The sequence below is a fragment of the Fusarium sambucinum genome, chromosome I (assembly GCF_050947815.1).
Source record: "Fusarium sambucinum isolate potato_lamoka chromosome I, whole genome shotgun sequence".
NCBI lineage: Eukaryota > Fungi > Ascomycota > Sordariomycetes > Hypocreales > Nectriaceae > Fusarium > Fusarium sambucinum.
Window position 1 is genome coordinate 10,755,565 of NC_139294.1, and position 16,731 is coordinate 10,772,295.

At 47.8% G+C, this 16,731-nt stretch overlaps 6 protein-coding genes across 6 annotated transcripts; 3 read left to right on the forward strand and 3 right to left on the reverse strand.

Annotated features, from left to right (window-relative positions):
- Positions 1 to 980: 980 nt before the first annotated feature.
- Positions 981 to 2,584, reverse strand: FSST1_006213 (transmembrane amino acid transporter protein-domain-containing protein; the record flags this gene model as incomplete). Its single annotated transcript, XM_083232559.1, has 2 exons — positions 981 to 1,252; positions 1,309 to 2,584. The coding sequence occupies 2 exons, from the start codon at positions 2,582 to 2,584 to the stop codon at positions 981 to 983; spliced, it is 1,548 nt and encodes a 515-aa protein (XP_083089643.1).
- A 4,886-nt stretch (positions 2,585 to 7,470) lies between these two features.
- Positions 7,471 to 8,821, forward strand: FSST1_006214 (ICE2-domain-containing protein; the record flags this gene model as incomplete). The annotated part of the gene is made up of 2 exons (XM_083232560.1): positions 7,471 to 7,992; positions 8,045 to 8,821. 2 exons carry the CDS (start codon positions 7,471 to 7,473, stop codon positions 8,819 to 8,821), a joined length of 1,299 nt encoding a protein of 432 aa, XP_083089644.1.
- An 892-nt stretch (positions 8,822 to 9,713) lies between these two features.
- FSST1_006215 (Alpha/Beta hydrolase protein) lies at positions 9,714 to 10,783 on the forward strand (the record flags this gene model as incomplete). The annotated part of the gene is made up of 2 exons (XM_083232563.1): positions 9,714 to 10,251; positions 10,305 to 10,783. The coding sequence occupies 2 exons, from the start codon at positions 9,714 to 9,716 to the stop codon at positions 10,781 to 10,783; spliced, it is 1,017 nt and encodes a 338-aa protein (XP_083089645.1).
- An 84-nt stretch (positions 10,784 to 10,867) lies between these two features.
- FSST1_006216 (uncharacterized protein) lies at positions 10,868 to 11,697 on the reverse strand (the record flags this gene model as incomplete). The annotated part of the gene is made up of 2 exons (XM_083232564.1): positions 10,868 to 11,357; positions 11,408 to 11,697. The coding sequence occupies 2 exons, from the start codon at positions 11,695 to 11,697 to the stop codon at positions 10,868 to 10,870; spliced, it is 780 nt and encodes a 259-aa protein (XP_083089646.1).
- A 381-nt stretch (positions 11,698 to 12,078) lies between these two features.
- FSST1_006217 (bifunctional folylpolyglutamate synthase/dihydrofolate synthase) lies at positions 12,079 to 14,187 on the reverse strand (the record flags this gene model as incomplete). The annotated part of the gene is made up of 1 exon (XM_083232565.1): positions 12,079 to 14,187. One exon carries the CDS (start codon positions 14,185 to 14,187, stop codon positions 12,079 to 12,081), a length of 2,109 nt encoding a protein of 702 aa, XP_083089647.1.
- A 718-nt stretch (positions 14,188 to 14,905) lies between these two features.
- On the forward strand, positions 14,906 to 16,526 carry FSST1_006218 (uncharacterized protein; the record flags this gene model as incomplete). The annotated part of the gene is made up of 3 exons (XM_083232566.1): positions 14,906 to 14,916; positions 15,176 to 15,566; positions 15,636 to 16,526. 3 exons carry the CDS (start codon positions 14,906 to 14,908, stop codon positions 16,524 to 16,526), a joined length of 1,293 nt encoding a protein of 430 aa, XP_083089648.1.
- Between the last annotated feature and the right edge of the window lie 205 nt (positions 16,527 to 16,731).

Consider the following 16,731-nt stretch of genomic DNA (forward strand, 5'->3'; position numbering starts at 1 on the left):
TATCAATATCAGTATTAAGAGTTTTTATTCTTATCTATAGTACTAATTATTCTATTCAGGTACTTGTACGATTTGAGAATCAATTAATTCACCGACTAATACACAAAAATAAATACGTGTCTGGTAGTAATAAAAGGCGGGAGGGGAAGTGGTTCGAGTGGTGCCATTGTTCCGCTGATAAACATAAACACCATACGATTGATTGTTCGGTATTTGTTGGAAGCTCAGACTCCCTTTATGTCAAGTGAGATTTATAATTCCGGTTATCTGGTAGGGCCATCTTCTTTAATTGAGTGGGTTGAACAGGCTGGACTGTAAGGTGCGAATACGAGTACTGAAATGTTGATCTTTTTCTTGCAATTTTGATGATGTTCTATCTAGTTATCTAGGTATTTACTACCCAACTAGCAACAGACGTTTATTTTCCAGCTAGATGTGTCATTTGTAGTAAATAGCAATGGCGACAATTGGATACCTCTTACAACTTGACGTAACAGTACTTGCACGTCGAACAGTACATAGGTACTAAGTATAGTAGCCCGCCAGCATTTACTTTTCGCTTATAACAATAATAAAGTGGCTTCCATTTGACATGCATCGCCTGTTTGATTCGATGAATGACCTTTAACATCAGCGCGAAGAAATGGGAAGTTCCAGATGACGCCAAGTTTCTGGGCATTCTTGGCAAGAGGCCTGGTTGGTGGCTAATATTAAATTCAAGACCAAGAGCCCCAAACTCAACCTCAACAACCACCCTCACCAACTTCACGTCACTTTTCGTCACGATAGAACACGGCACGGAATCAATTCATAAAGATTAACTGAACCAAAATAAAGTCCGTCTCGATATCGTTATCAGAAAACGTTGCCAACTGCACATCGTGATCGCAAGGGGTATATACTCGTCATGTCTTCCTCTACCGCTCATCCGCTTTCCAACGGAGGGACATCTTTTCCTTCAAATTCATCACATCTCCTCATCAAAGACCGTTTGATGCACACGAAAAGACGCCGGAAACTGTACCAGCAGCGTACTGATCAATGATACCTTGCACACTGGCGTACGTGCCAACAGTAAGGAACACAATACCAACCGCAATCAAAACAAGGTTCAGGATGTTGCCGGCAAGATCGGTCACCTTACTATGATGTCGGCCAGCCTCTTTATCAGCAGTGCGCATTCGGAAGTATGCAACACCCCAGAAGATGAAGCCGAACCAACTATCGAACAGAGACGACATGACGGAAAGAACTTGACAGGAATGTTAGCGGCTGCCGAAACACGTTTTTATCTCAAAGAATACTTACGAGAGTTGAAGAATGGGATGATCATGGCAATGATGAAAGCAAAAACCCAAGTCACGAGAAGAATTCCGCTCCAAGATCCCCAACCAATAATAGTGTGGCTGTTCAAATGCTTGGAGTTTCGGAAAAGTCGGAAGAAGACGAAGCGAGCCGAAACTGAAGCGTACAGACACCCAAGGAAGATGATGGTCGGGATCATGAACGAGAACGCAACCTTCTTGTACAGATCTTCAAGAGATCCAAAGGCTGGTGCTGTCACATATTGATTGCCTGTGTAGTTGTACACAATGGCTCCAACAAGACTGAAGACAATGATTTCCGCAATTGTGCACGCCCAAAGGGCCTTGGGGAAGTCCCGAGGGTCTCGCATTTCGGCAATAAAACTTGGCAGGGTGATCTGGCCAATGAAGGTGTAGCTGATGTTGAGAAAGGCGGACATTCCGTTGACAAACGTTGTTCCTTTAACCGGGATAGCGGTGACGATGGGCTGGCCCAGCTTTGCGGGATCGTATCCAAATGGGTGGTCCTGAATACCAGCGAAGATGGCAGCAAGCAAGACGGAAATGAAGGTGAAAAAGGCCGAGGCTGTGCCAAGCTTGGCCATCATGTCGAAAGTCCTGGGTAGTGAGCAGACCCAGCTGATGATGGCAACAACAGCCGAGAACATGACTGTCCGACAGTGGCCAATGTCATCCGACTCAGTCATGGTGTTGAGATATTTGGCTCCAATCAGCACATGAAGACCCTGAATAAAGGTGTTATTCAGAATGAAGCACACAGCAGTTGCCCACCACGCCCACTTCTTGTCCCAAAACAGCATCTGGCCAATGTCACAAACATCGCGCATTTCTGGGTGACGCAAGCAAAACTCCCAAAGGACAAGACTGGTGTAAAGAACGATGAGAGCAATGACGATAGTGAGGATAATACCAGGCACCAAACCGAGCACACTATACGACCATGGGAAACTCATGATAGCAAGACAAATATACTCGCTAAAGAGTAGCCCAGCAGTTTTTTGCCATGAGCAAGTACGGTACTGAATCTGCTCTCCTTGTTCAGCTTGCAATTGTTTGTTGAGAATGGCAGAGCTGGAGTCTTCTGAGTCGGAAATATCACGCCTGACGAATTCAGGGAGTTGAGCGATGCGAGGGCCGACCGTGACGCCTGCTCCACCAAATAGAGATGCCCATCGTGACGAGGGTGTCTGAACTTCAGATTGGCGACGCTCGGGGTCTGGACTTTGACTCCCGCTTCCGAGGGATCTTTTTTCGGTCATCTTTGATCTATCGAGACACAATACAAGTGCTTATTTGGATGGCCAATTGGTGTGTTTGTGTGGTTAGGATTCCGACGTACTACCAAGCTGGCGATGACGAAATCGCAAGATCAAAAGAAGAATAAGGGCCAGGCACAAAAACACAAGCGGACAAGTGCTGGATGGACAAGCTGCAGAAAAGGATGGGAATCAACCTGCATTTTAAAGGGTCTGGGGAATCTCTAATCTCAGACATCATCCCTACTGCATTCTACAACAGGTTACGATACCAACGATCACTTCCAAGTTACAGTACCATTCATTGGCCACACGGATTCTACCAGAGCCTGTTCCCTACCTGGACAAAGAGATTTGCTGCTAGACTGGAAACGGGACTTTTCTGGTCATCAATCTCTGCAATTGCCCCTTCGGAAATCCTTCACATCACTCCTCCTTGGTCCTCTTTTCTCTGCAAAGCTTGCGCTAGGATGATATTGACTCTCAAAAGTGCAACATAACACACCACTCATGGAGGATCAAATGTTCCACACACCACGGAGTGCAGCCAAATGGCTACTAACGTTAGATACGGCCGTCGTATATCCACACGGAACGGCGAACGATGCCCCCACTCGACTCACGCCATGTGCCGAACATCCGGGCTAGGCCTGTCATTAACCCCGACGACCCAGAACTGAAGCTGCACGTCAGCCAGTAAAGCCCAGTTTCTGCAGTATCATCGTTTAAAACGCAAAACTCACCGGGGCCTCCGTCTGGTTGATCTTGATTTAAAACGTCTGCCTAGAGGAGGCTTTATAGCGTTACCCCCAGACTGCCATGAGATTCGCAAGAGAACAGAAGCAATGCCTCCAGTACAAGTCCACAAAGACTTTTTTCATTGTTTCCTGCGCCCCGGTTTTGAACATGGAGTTTTCAACAATGCCCTTGGAAATCTAGTTCCAAGGTCCTGAACTGGGTCGGGTCATAGCTTCTCAGGCGTGGGTCTTGAAGCTCTGATCCCAAGTTAACGTAGATGTTACGTACAGAACTTCCGAGCGGCGAAACCAATCTCAGTGTAGCTCGATCTACAATGTTTGTTGGTCCAACAGTTTAAGCTCATAAGCTGCGACTAACGAGTCGCACGCAATATCAGCTATTGAACGAGGCGTTCATCAGGTGGGTGATTATGCAACTGCTATCACTTATGATGACATTGCAGGATTGAAAGACATCTGATTCGGATCCAAGAGTAAGTAACCAAGGAACTGATCAGCGCCCATGCAGCTTCGATGCTACGTCGGCTTCACTCTATCTGAGAGCTGTTTCTGCATCAAACGTATTCTGGTACCAGACCAAAGACCCCGAATCGAGAGTATTGTGATAGCCATTGCCAAATCTTTGTCCCACTTGCACACGGGGAGTTCAAATGATGTGATTTCTCAATGGAATAGTGTGATGTTCTAGTCTGAGCCTCGTCGGAAGCTAAATAGATGCTGCAGTGACTTTGCCTTTCGCCCCGGGGGTCTGGAATGCTTACTCCAACAACGGCAACAAGAGTGGTGCTATTCCTGGCTCTGCAATCAATCCAAACCCTGCTGTTGCACCATCGTATCCTTGAAAAACGACATCCAAGCTGCAATTGAACTTCCGGCTCGTCGGTGTCTTTGTGGATTGTCGGAGTCATTCTCTCACGTAATTGCAAAGCTCAACTTCTTGTCGTTTCGTTCTTCCAGTGACGGGGAGCTCGGGGAGCGCAAGTCTGTGTGCAAGTGGGCCATTTAAGCTTATTCCTCAGAGGTAATGTCGTGAGCGTCTGTGTCGTCAAATACCCACATTCAATTGAGGTTGTCGCCAAGCTAGTGCCCAGACCTTGGCGATCTCTGGGCGATTGATATTGCAACCAATAGCGTGACACTTTTTTCAACTTCACTTGGTCATGCCAAATGTCATATCACAGAACGAGGTTTCTCAAAAGTAATATTTCCAATTGCTAGATATCTTCAATTGCACAAGCTACCCACGCAGTACTATATTCTTCAATTCCAATCCAAACATCATTTAATTGCATCACATCAGGTATTACTCAATTGCATTACATATATCTCAGATAATACCTTATTCACTTTCGCAACCCTCCTACGTCCTCAAACAAAATACAAGTTCAAGACATAATACATTTTCACATCACCAAGTCAACCCGCGAAAAAAAATCATATACCAAACTGACAAAAGAGTTCGGAGCCCCGGACGGCTCCTACATCTCTTGGTGTTGTGGCGTCGGGTTCGGGGTCTACAGCTTGACCTGACCCGAAGGCGCCGCTGTAGGTGCCCCTGTTTGTTGTGTTCTGTTATTATTTATCCGTTATCATTCGTTATCTATATTGGCGTTGTGGCGTTGAATTGGGGGGCTGCAGTTTGACCTGACCCTCGGGCGCCTGCTGCAAACCTCGCCCCTCGGTTTTGTCGTTGTTGTCAGGAATCGAATCGTTGATCTTCGTAGTTGTTGTTGTTGTCTGAACCCCTTATCCACCAGGCGAGAGCAGCTTGACCTGACCAGTTCCGCTGGCGCCCCTGCTCCCCCTTGGAAATATTGTCAATTAGGACAACCTATATAGCATTGGCAGGTCCTAGTCCTTCTGCTGAGTAATGAGGTGCTGGTGGTGGGGCTGTTCGTGGTGGTTGAGACTGGCGGTAATGTACGTAGTGGTGAGGGCTCACTGCGCTGTGGGGGTAGAGGCTGTTGGGCAGCCGACAGCAGCATCGTGAACTGCGCCAGCGTGAAGGTTTCGATTATCCGCAAAACGCAGCACCGTGATGATTCCAAGGTGTTTTGAAGTCATCGTGATGTGTCCTCGCTTCTGCAAAATTTTCCGCAACGAGTTGAAGTCCAACACCACACAACACAACATCATCTCCAGTGTGTCTCAACACAATCTTGTGTCTCCACGCAACAATATGTCGCGCAACCACAACACACAACATGACAGTGATACAACACCACAGGATGTAGGTGTGTGCAATTGATTTCAATTGATAATAAATGGAAAGGATATTTACATGCACTTGCATTACATGTGAATATCTTTAGGCTGCACTAGCAAATAGATGTCTCAATACGACGCGATTTTCCCAATGAATTGTCTTCTCAACAAACATACAGCAAAGCTTCGCGCCGTTAATGGATATCTTTCGCATGGCAGTTCCTTCCTCCCAGTATAGAAGCACTTGCTATTCTATACAGCGCGTTCGTGGATTTGGATGGCAGCATGGCGTGTCGGGTCGTGTCATGTCATATCGTATCGTAGGAATTGAGGCGGTTGGACCAATATTGGACGTTTGCGTTTTTTTTTATGTCGAAATGGAATGGAAAGGAGCAAGGCAAGAAAATGTATATCAATGTGTTGTGCAGCGAGTTTAAAGATTAGGCATGGAAGGCAAAGCAAAGCAAGGCAAGGCAGTGAGAAGTTAGATGGGCAAATGTCAAGATGGTGGGCATAGAAAGACACGAGTATCATAGCACTAGCGCAAATACACAGCATCATTTCAGAAATGAATAAAGCGTCGGGCGGAAGTTGGGTTCGTGGAAACAAAGATGGGAAAAGTGGTGCAAAGAGGCGTGAAGTGGTTGTGATGATGTAGGAGTCAGAATGAGGAGGCTACGATACGACATCGGGGACAAATTCTTGGCCAAAGTGGGGAGTGTTGATGTTTTTCCGGTGCCGAACACCAAGGTGGACACAAAGTCGGACACAAGCATATTCATGTAAGCGCAGAATCAATTTTCAAGGGACTCATGACAGGATCAAACTATGCCAAATGTGTTTGATCATGAACCTTATCAGTCGGTAAGTCAAGAATTATCGGATATCCTCATGGGCATCATTTGACCTTATTCTGACCCAAGTGGAACTCATGCATCGCGGTGTATTGCTGATAAGCAGACTCACAGAGAGGTTTCCTTATCTGCGTAACACATGTGCCATAACAAGTTCATTGATGCTGTCATCGTCCTGATCCTTCCTTGCTGCATGTAGGTACTGATCTGCTTTCTTGTTTGTGAGATGTGCTGCAGGCCTATCATGTCGATGTGACGCTATCGATCAACCAAGCCAGATCATCAACACAGACTCTGCTTGGTCAATCAGTCAAAAATAGAACAAATAAACCTGTCTTTTTATAAATCTGAAACTTGGTTTTCCGGGCAGTAACATTCTTTAGTTCTGTTTTTGTTGCTTTAAATCAGAGATGATACTCACTGTTCGAATGACACGTGCTAATCGTCACCCCTCCGTCAACTTGTTTTAGCGGCCGAGTGACGCTGAAGGCTGGCCTGAGCTTCTGGGTGATGTGATCTTCTCTGTGATGCCCTGCACTGCGCTATTGCTACACTGTCTTTGCCACGTGAAGATAGCGGACGATAAGCAAAAACTGGTCGCTACCTCCAACTGCCACATTGCATCGCCTTGGGTTCAAGTCACACTCAAACAATTACCAACAGCTGAGAACTGCTGTGAGAGTTACGCTACGTACCGTGAATTTTAGACTGGTCAACCACCAACTTTGGAAACTGACCGTCTGTTCTGATCTGTTCGGTCTTGTCAATCTCTACTCACAACTTACCTGCTCGAGCTCTGTATCTTTCGTCCCTGTCCCGCCTGGACCCTCTCGCTAGTAGCCGGCCTTAAATTATATCGCACGCACTTTCACAAGCCGATCGAAACGAGCCTTATCGATGGGCAAAATCTACCCTTGAGCAACTCCACACACCAGGCGACATCTTTAAACTGCCACGATATCCTCCGCCATCGCCTGACCGCACTTGGATGCCCACTTGCTGCTGAACGCAACGAAATCGATCCCGATACCCTCCCCTCGGCGCCGCCTACGCCTGCCATCTCTTCGCTCCGATGTGGTGGCTATTCAAGGCGCTCTTCAGCTCCATCTTCCTGCTCAGCATCGTCCTCTCGATCCCCGTCGCCTTCGATGTCGGCGGTCGCGACAGTGGGCTGGCTTACAGTCTAGCCCTGTTCCTCTTCTACTTCATATACTCCAGCCTCGAGCTTCTAACACCCGAAAAGTCACGCTCGCGGTATTTCCTAACTGGGTTCCTACGGCTGTCGCAATGGATCATCATCCCTACCCTCCTCATCTGGGCGTTGGGTCAGTTTGCTGTCGACGCTGGCAACACGAACTGGGTGGAGCGAACAGTCGGTGGTTTGTTCAACTCCAAGAGCACAAGCTGGAGGGAATGGATGTTTGGTAAGGACGGTTTGATCGAGACGGTCACCCTGGGTACATGGGATAATGTGTTACGATATTCGGGACCCGTGTTCCAACTCTTGGAGGGCTTCTGTACCTTGTTGGTTATCCAGGCTGCAGGACAACTCACTAGGTGGCTTGTCAACCGTGGAAGAAGCGACACTTGGTTGGTGAGTTTTTATTCGGGAGAAATGAATATATCACATATTAACACTATTGCAGATTGTCCTTCTGGTTCTCTCCAGCTCTACTATGGCCAGTGCCGTCTACTTCCTCTGGAGGGTCGCACAATTCCCTCAAATTGGCAACCTCGATGCCACCCTCATTGGTATCGCAATGACCACTGCTGTGTTTCTGTGCGCCTTTGGTATCGGCAGTGGTCGCGGCAACCCTATTGAATCATCGCTCCTCTTTGCCTACATCGTCCTCTGCATTTACCAAATCTTTACCGATTACCTACCATCAGAGAACGCCGACCAAACGCACGGCCAGGACAACTCGGAATCCGACATTCCTCCTCTACCACCTGTCATTATGGCATCATACTCAACTTTCCTCCATATGCTAGGATCATTGCCCTCCGCCGTCCACTCATCTTTGGCCCTGCTATATGCGGCCTTCCAGACCATCACACCCTCGGTCATCATATCCCTGACATACCGTTCATTGGTATTCTACTGCGCTACACGCATCATCCCTTCAATCCGCGAATCAGGCGCCCGAGCTATGATGCAAGAGCCTGATTGGGAGGATTCTGAGACTGCCAGCAAATTCCTTGGATTCCTCAGCTGGTTCTCGCCCTCACTTTTAATAGCGGTTTACACAAGTCTACTCCTGCAACATTTTTCCACCAGCGATGGCCCCGACGGCTGGACATTAAGAGGAGGCGATGTCGAGGGCAGCAACTGGCAATGGGCTAACATCGGACTGACCATGGTTTTGTACGGTGTCGAGCTCTATCTCGGCTCTGATGAGCACGACCACTGGAAGGTCGACTAAGAGATGGAACAAGACTACCCAGACGTGTCGAGATACACTCGGCAGTACTACAGACAAACAATCTCGAACCGCATTCGGTTATAAAAGACACTGGAAGACCAAAACGATCCTTCTTCCTTCTTTTTTCTTTTCTCCTTCCCTTTTTTCGAATCAAGGCACATTTTTGTGGGTAGCATAAAGAAACTGGGCTGGGTTGGGTTGGGACAAAGGCAGTGGGCAAACGGGACAAGGCACGATACCGCACAATGGCGTTGAGGAAAGGCTGGGCAGTTCTTTTTTGGTTCTTTTGTTTTATAGTTTCCTCTGCTTTTCCAGCAGCATGGCGATGGATGTCTTTTTTTTATATACTTTAGTTTACGTAAAGCAACCGCAGCATTGCGTGAATTGATAATTCTTTTGAGCTGTTATGTTTATTACAACCGAAATATTGTTTGTGTGCCAGGAGCGCCTTGATATTTCGCACCAGATAATCGACCTACGATTGAAAAAGGTTCAAGGTTTTATCTGAATTATTGAGCCTTCAGTAACAATAGCTTTACTATAATTGTCGAATTGGCGACTTGTACATGTTGGTTTACCGCTGACATTCGGACCACAACCAGCATCTACAATATCATCTTTTCCTCTCACAACAAACCCAACACATACACACTCACTCACGTAAAGACTATAGACTACAGTTTTAAATATCAATCAGTAAAGACTCGGTTTTATTTTTGATATCTCACATTAGAACTATGTCATGATGCAATAAGTATTATGACCGACACCGGCTCCGCTACCCTAGACCCACATGCTGATCTGCAACACCATGCAACTGTGATATAACGCTCGGTTTGATACTATCTAGAACAATCAACATCCATTATTCTACATACAATAAAATATCATTATGGCAGACACATACGCTACCAAGGGTCTACCAGACCCGCCATCCATCTCCGTCAAGACAATCCCCATGGCGGGTTTGCTCGTCGACGTCTACGGTCTCGATGAGTTGTCTCCCAACGTCCCAGTCTCATGTCTCTGGCTCCTACACCCCCGAACCAGAACACGAGCAAGAATTCACGACATTGCAAAGCGCACCATCTCAGCGTGGACATCCAAAGCTGGACCAAACCCCAAGCGAGGCCTCGTCGCCCTGTCCTTTGACATGCCTAACCATGGAACTAGACTTGTCAGCGAGGCAGCGAACCATGCATGGGATAAAGGCAACTCTACGCATGCTATTGACATGTTTGGTATGGTAAAAGGTGGAGTGGCTGATATGAGTGGTCTAATGGACCTTGTCTCTGGGTATCTTGGTAGCGAAATCGACGCACATGTTTGTTTGGGCTGGAGTTTAGGTGGGCATAGTGCCTGGCAGGCCTTCTTTGGAGAAAAGAGGATTGATGCAGCTGTAGTAATCATCGGATGCCCTGATTTCGCAAGTAAGTCGAAGTTGAAAAGTACGAGAAAGGGATTGAAGCTGATGAGATAACAGACCTCATGAGCGATCGTGCTGCGCAAGCGAATCTTGACTGCGGTGCCGATTTCATCGGAAGCAAGTATTTCCCAAAGGACCTTGTCGGGACCTGCAGCTCTCATGATCCCAAAACGCTACTTTTTGGTACTTCGCCTATCCCTTCTGGAGCTTTACCAACTACCGAGCAGACTCGTCTGAGAACTATCTTTGACGAGCGCATCAGAGGCAAGAAATTGCTTCTCTGCTCAGGAGGCAATGATGCTCTAGTTCCGTATGCAAATGCCAAGCCGTTTGTCACAATGCTGAAAGAGGCTGTGGGCGAGAAGGGCTGGTATCGAGACGGAGGCGTGGAATTGGATGATAGAGTGTATGAGGGTGTTGGGCATAAGTTTAGTGCTGATATGGTAGAGGATGCTGTGAGATTCTTGGTAAATGCTGTTGAAAAGGGACCGCGAGGGAAGAGTCAGGTAAGAGAAGGAGAGAAAAGTGTCCTATAGAGTTACAGCATAAATATCTAGATTACTTATTGCTTCGCCTTTGCAACAAAAGCTTAAAACCCATTCTCCATCTGCGACGCAAATTCACTGATCAAAATCTTGGGGAAAATGACCCTGCCATACGCCCCAAGGATTTCTCTTAGCTCTCTTGCCAGCAAGAACCTCGCCTGTACCATGTTGATCATCCTTCCACTCCCCCAAAGCCAGACCGACGCCTTTCATAGCATCTTCCTTGTCTTGGTCCTTTGACGCAGCTACCATCCCAGGAGGATCTATACCGATGAAGTTGACCCGATCTAGGTTGAGCTCTATAGCCGAGCAGTGGCCGTCGATAAGCCGCGCTTTCTTAAAGCCGTGACTGACAACGGTGGTGTGAGTTGGCCATGTCTTGAAACGAGAATAGATGAGTGACCGAGAAAAGAGAATGTTGTGGTATGAGTCAAGAGCACGCTCTTCCAACAATACAGCATCTCGAGCTTTTTCGTCTGGTAATAGTCCCCAGTAATCGTTTGCGACAGCGATGTTCTTGTATCCAGCTGCCTCGGAAATCTGCGATTCTTTGCGTGTTGCAGCTCTAATAACACAGTTAGTCCACCGAAGGTATGCTATGACTTGAACATATACCCGGAGAATACCAGCCACGACCTGGAAAAGTTTGTTGACCGTGCGTCAAATTGACAAGACCTCGAAAACCCTATTTTATCATCATCTAATTGCCTGTCGGGTGCAACGCTGTCGTGATCTTCGGCAAGGGCTGCTACTCCAGCCTTGATGTGCTCGATAAAAGTTGGAGTTTCGCCACGTTGAAAGTCGGCTATGAGCCATTCATTTTCGTCGTAGCCATGAGTTGGACCGCCGAGCCAAACACCGTGGCAACAGACGATTATAAGATGTGTGGAGTCCGCGGATGTCATAGTGATGATATGAATAATCGGGTGAACGGATGTTTAGTGGATGGTGGTGATGAGACAGAATATGACAGAATATCATGAGGAGCTTCAGATGTCATTTACGACCCAAAGTGAGGGTCTGATCATGTGATGTCTGAAGCAAGCCAAAGACTTGGGTGCAGATTGACGATGTTTGATTCCCAAACATCATAGACAGATCCGCGCGGCTGTAGTGCTCATGTAAAATTGAAGCTTCAAGGTTGATCAAGATGGGCAGTGCCCTCAATTCTCGTATCGTACAGACTCGTCCTATACATCCCTGTATCCCCCGATCCCTGACCAATTTATGATTCGCTTTGTATAGTACAGTCAAGCTTTTAATATTCCAAAAACATCCCGACCATCTCATGAGTCGTTCGGCCCCATGCCTCTTCTTCCGGCTTCAATCTTTCTTTGAAGGATGACATCGGGATCCTTCGCATCCCTCTCGGCTCTCTCAGCCTTCATGATTGCAGCTTCTTTCATCGACCATTCTCGCGCTTTCTCGGCAGCGGCAAGCTCTTCACCGAAGCTCTGAGATCGGTCTTTCCACGTCATAACAGGTTTCTTATTCTTCTTAGGCTTGTTGGTCTTCTTGGCGGCGGCGAAGGGAGACTTGGTTGGCGCTTTGGGCTTCTTGGGATACCCAAAGATCTCGCGATGGGTCATGTACTTCATGTGCGGTACGGCTTTGTATCCCCTCAGTTTGAACATAGCGTCGTCGTACTGTTCTCTATGCATCTCGGCCTGTTTCTCCAAGTCTTCGATGCGGGCCAAAAGACTATCTGCGGGACTTTTGAGTCCCTCTCCTGTCTCCTCTGCCACCTGCATATCTTTTTTGAGAGCATTGATGGTCTGGAGATAACCTCGTCTCTGGTGCTTATGAAATGCTGCCTTGCTTTGAATCCGTCGCGTTGGCTTTCTCCACACCAATCTCAGGGCTATTGTTCGTAATCTTGGCTTGCGTGATTGTGTGCGACGGAAAACCGAGCTTTTACGAGGCGATAGCTCAAAATGCCGCCTGGCTTCCTTGAACTCACGTTTTTCAGGCGGCGTGAGTTTATTCTTCCTAGCAAGCTGGCTCAATCGATATAGTTGGGAACGCCCAGGTCTTCTCATGCCCGGCTCCCTTGATCGGTGAATGTCCTTAAGCTCAAATAGTTGGCGAATCAAATAAAGACTCCCTGTCACAACTACCGGCCCACCCTTGGACTTGGCACACGCCCAGGGTAGAGCAGCTGAAATATCGGGAAGTCCATCGTAGATTTGGTCGTCGGGGTTTTCGACAATACCACTAGCATGCTCAGTACCGTAGTGGGCGGGGGCCGGTTGAGGATCATTGGGGCCTTGAGTAAATTCGACCATGGCAAAATTATCGTGAGGTTCAACGAGCTTATCGATGATTTCCAATATAGGCTTATCTTTGCTGGCCGACATGCCCATGACCCAAGTCACTGGCACAGTTGGATCCTGTTTACGTAAACGGTGGAAGACATGTTTGAACAACGCCTCAATGCCCAGCATGTTGTGAGCACCATCAACCACGATATCTCGAGGCGTCTCGACGCTAGGCGAATCTACGCGAACTGTTTCCAACCGACCCGGCAAGAAAGGATGTGAACTCAAGAGCATGTTGAGGTCGATTGGGTGTCGTGGGAACAGTTGACGGAAGGCCATGGCCGCGCACAGCAAGTTCTGCACTTGGTAACTCTCAAGCTTCCATCTTTCGTTGTTGAGGGTCAAGAGTAGAGGTTCGGCTTTCCATGTAAGAATAATGTTTGTACCAATTTCCCGGGCGTGTTGTCGGAGAACATGTATGACAGCAGGAGAGTTAGTGTGGTCAACAATACAGGGAACATTTTTTCGCATAATGCCGGCTTTGACTTTGGCAATGTTTTCGATGGTGTTGCCGAGGTACTCTTGGTGATCGAGACCAATCTTGGAAATAACAGTGACTGACTTTTGCTTCATGGCATTGGTCGCATCGGTGGCGCCGCCCATACCAACCTCTATAATACCATAGGGAACGTGCATCTTGTTGAAAACCCGGAATGCTGTTGCCGTCTCGGCTTCGAATGGTGATAGACCTTTGGGATCGTCCAGGTGTTGATATGTCCAGCCAGTGGCAATTCGGTGCCACTTCTCCTCAACATGCCTCATTTCCATCTCGTACATGCGTTTATTCACATAAAGGCCGTTTATGATGACTCCATTATGTCTCTCTGGAATAGCGGGCGACGTGAAGCTTCCATAACCGAAACCGGCCATTCTGAACAGGCCGCCGAGAAAGGTGCATATTGAGCCTTTGCCATTTGTTCCAGCGACATGGATGCCTTTCCACTCTTGATTCTTTGGGATGACACGTTTGATACGATCGAGACCTAAGCGGATATCTCTGTAACCAGCTGTTCTCTTTCCTTTCAGGACACGGTTGATGCGGCTAAGAGCGAACTTGATTTCCTGAGAGGAAGACATATTGAACGTTTAAGTGAGACGGCATCTCACCGGAGCCCGGCGATAGGGTTTACTAATGCCGTATGAGGCTCCTGAGATGCTGTTGAGAACAGTTCCAGAGCGGATTGATGAATTGGTGATGTTTGAAAGTTGACAATTATCATCGACGTCAAGACATGAATGAGTCTTGTATCGCCATTAATTTTCACTGGGGGCAATTGATGTTGAAAGTAGTGGGGTTATTGCTCATCGAGCTCAAGCCACAGATTCCGAATACCGATAAAGTGGTATCATGTGGCGTTATGTGGCTGTGTTTCAGTTGGTCTCTATCCGCGTTGATTGGCTCTCGACACGTGAATTCAAACGCGTACGCGAAGTAGGCACCCCTTAGAGCCGCAATAGCTGATACTCTTTTAATTGGTTGATTTATTTTTATTACTCTCCCTACCTCTCTTGACACCCCGCAACCGCAACCGTAAACCCCTTCGCCCACTCCGTTCTTTCATCCTCTCCACTGGTTAATTACCCGCTTTCACGCTTCACGCTTCTTTCTGGCTTTATCAACTTTACTACCTATCTAGGCAACAACATCTTCATTATTGTCATATCGCATCGCCTATTCTAATTCATGATAATAATTTGGGACCATTCAGCATTGTCGCCGCCCTAAAATATTTCTTGGGCCTTTTATTTGAATTTTTTTCGTCGATCTCGTCATTCGTTTTTCATTTCCTCAACCATGGGACTCCCGTAAGCGCATCCTTGTTTTTTTAAACCCCATCCACAAACTTTATCGTCATTGCGCCGGCGTAGTGATGCCCCGGTCAACGGATATCATCGTTGTCGACATCGCCATCACTTCATTACATCCACGCAACTGCACACTGCTGAACTTGCGAATGCGAATGCGCATAGCCGCTACTTGATATCGCGCGCTCCGTCTTTGCATACTCGTTGCAGTAGTGACAGCCTTGTCCTGTCAAAATGTAAACTTACTAACATTGTGTAGTCTGTTTATCGCTCCAGTCGAGTCAGATCTCACATCCAAAGCTGCCGACAAGAGTGCGACAGCGCTACCTCGTTCCAGCATCCGTCGCACACGCACTACTGGTCGCGTCACTGACCGCGCCGAACGCCGCAGGATCATGCGCCATTTTGAATCACTACGACAGTCTAGCCTTATACCTGGCCCCGGTGATGATCAATCTGCATCATGGGAAACTGGTTTCCCCCCTGATAATGACCTGACAACAAGGCCGCTGCGCGATGTGCTGAGAGATATGAATGCATCCACTGAACGCAGAAGGGACCATGTTGAAAACCGTCTGCACTCGTTATTTAGGGATGGCAGTACTTCATCTGTAAACCGTGCAGGTTCACCTACTTTGAGGGATGAGATAGTAAGTTTATCCTTTGATGCCTTGAGGTATCCATTCCAAATCGAACTTCATATTGATGTTTGATTTTAGGCAGTGACATCGTTTCCCAATGACGAAATCCCGGCTCGAAGATATCCCCCGTTCTTGCTACAGCCTTCGATTCATGGTCCTCCGTCCAACCCCGAGGAGTACCGCGCAATGATTCGCGCAAATCTTGCAAGTCAGAACTTAACCAGACTCCCGCCGCCATCGGCTACTCGACGCAACCGAAACTTTGATGGGCTTGGCGACCGCGAAAGGAGCCTCAGCCCTGAGGTGTGGGACACACTTCTGTCTACCCTCACCCCTGACCCTCAACCGCCGAGCGCAGGGTCGTCTTTTGCATCAATCATGGCTTCTCAGAGTGCAGGCGCTACCTCGGGCACCTCGTTCACTACTCCCGATCCAGCCCAGGATACAGCAGTAGATCAAGCTTGTGAGTCTGGCTGCGAGGGGTCGGAGACAGAAGAACCCGATCGTTCGCAAGCCATACTAAACCGAATTCGACGACGCCGAGAAGAGATGCGACGTGGCGTACAACCAGAACTCAACAGCCCTTTCGGCAATTGGTTTGGTCGAGACAGCGGTGCAGTTAGCTCTGATTCAAGGCACCAAAGATCTCCGGATGGTCCAGTGGTTGGTCATTTGAGGCGCGCTAGATCAATCCGAGATCACACAAACCACAATGGCTACAATCGAGCGCGTCAAGCTTGGGTGGGACACTTATCCGTCGGTAATTCAGATGACGAGCAAGGCCCGGAACGAACAAGACACAATCAAGAGAACCCCGCAACGTCTGGAAGCAACACGCATAGCAGAGAAGAAGATTGGATGAGTATGCAACGTATCGTACACAGCATAGCGCGGCGCGAAGACATTCCCGATGAATGGTGGGCTGAGGCTGGCCTCAGCCGAACGCTGCCTGGTGACGGGACAGAATAGAATGATCCAACGAGCCAATCTTGATTTGATTTGGAACGGTGGTACAAAGAATGGGGTTCCTGCTTACAAGTCAGGGCGGATGGCGTTATAAAGGAAAAGCGAACCAGGGTTGGAACTGATTGTATTATAATTGTATGGACGTTTACATATTGGCTCAACATGGAGCAGCAAGAAAATTTGATGAAAGTCATGGCACTGACGCATT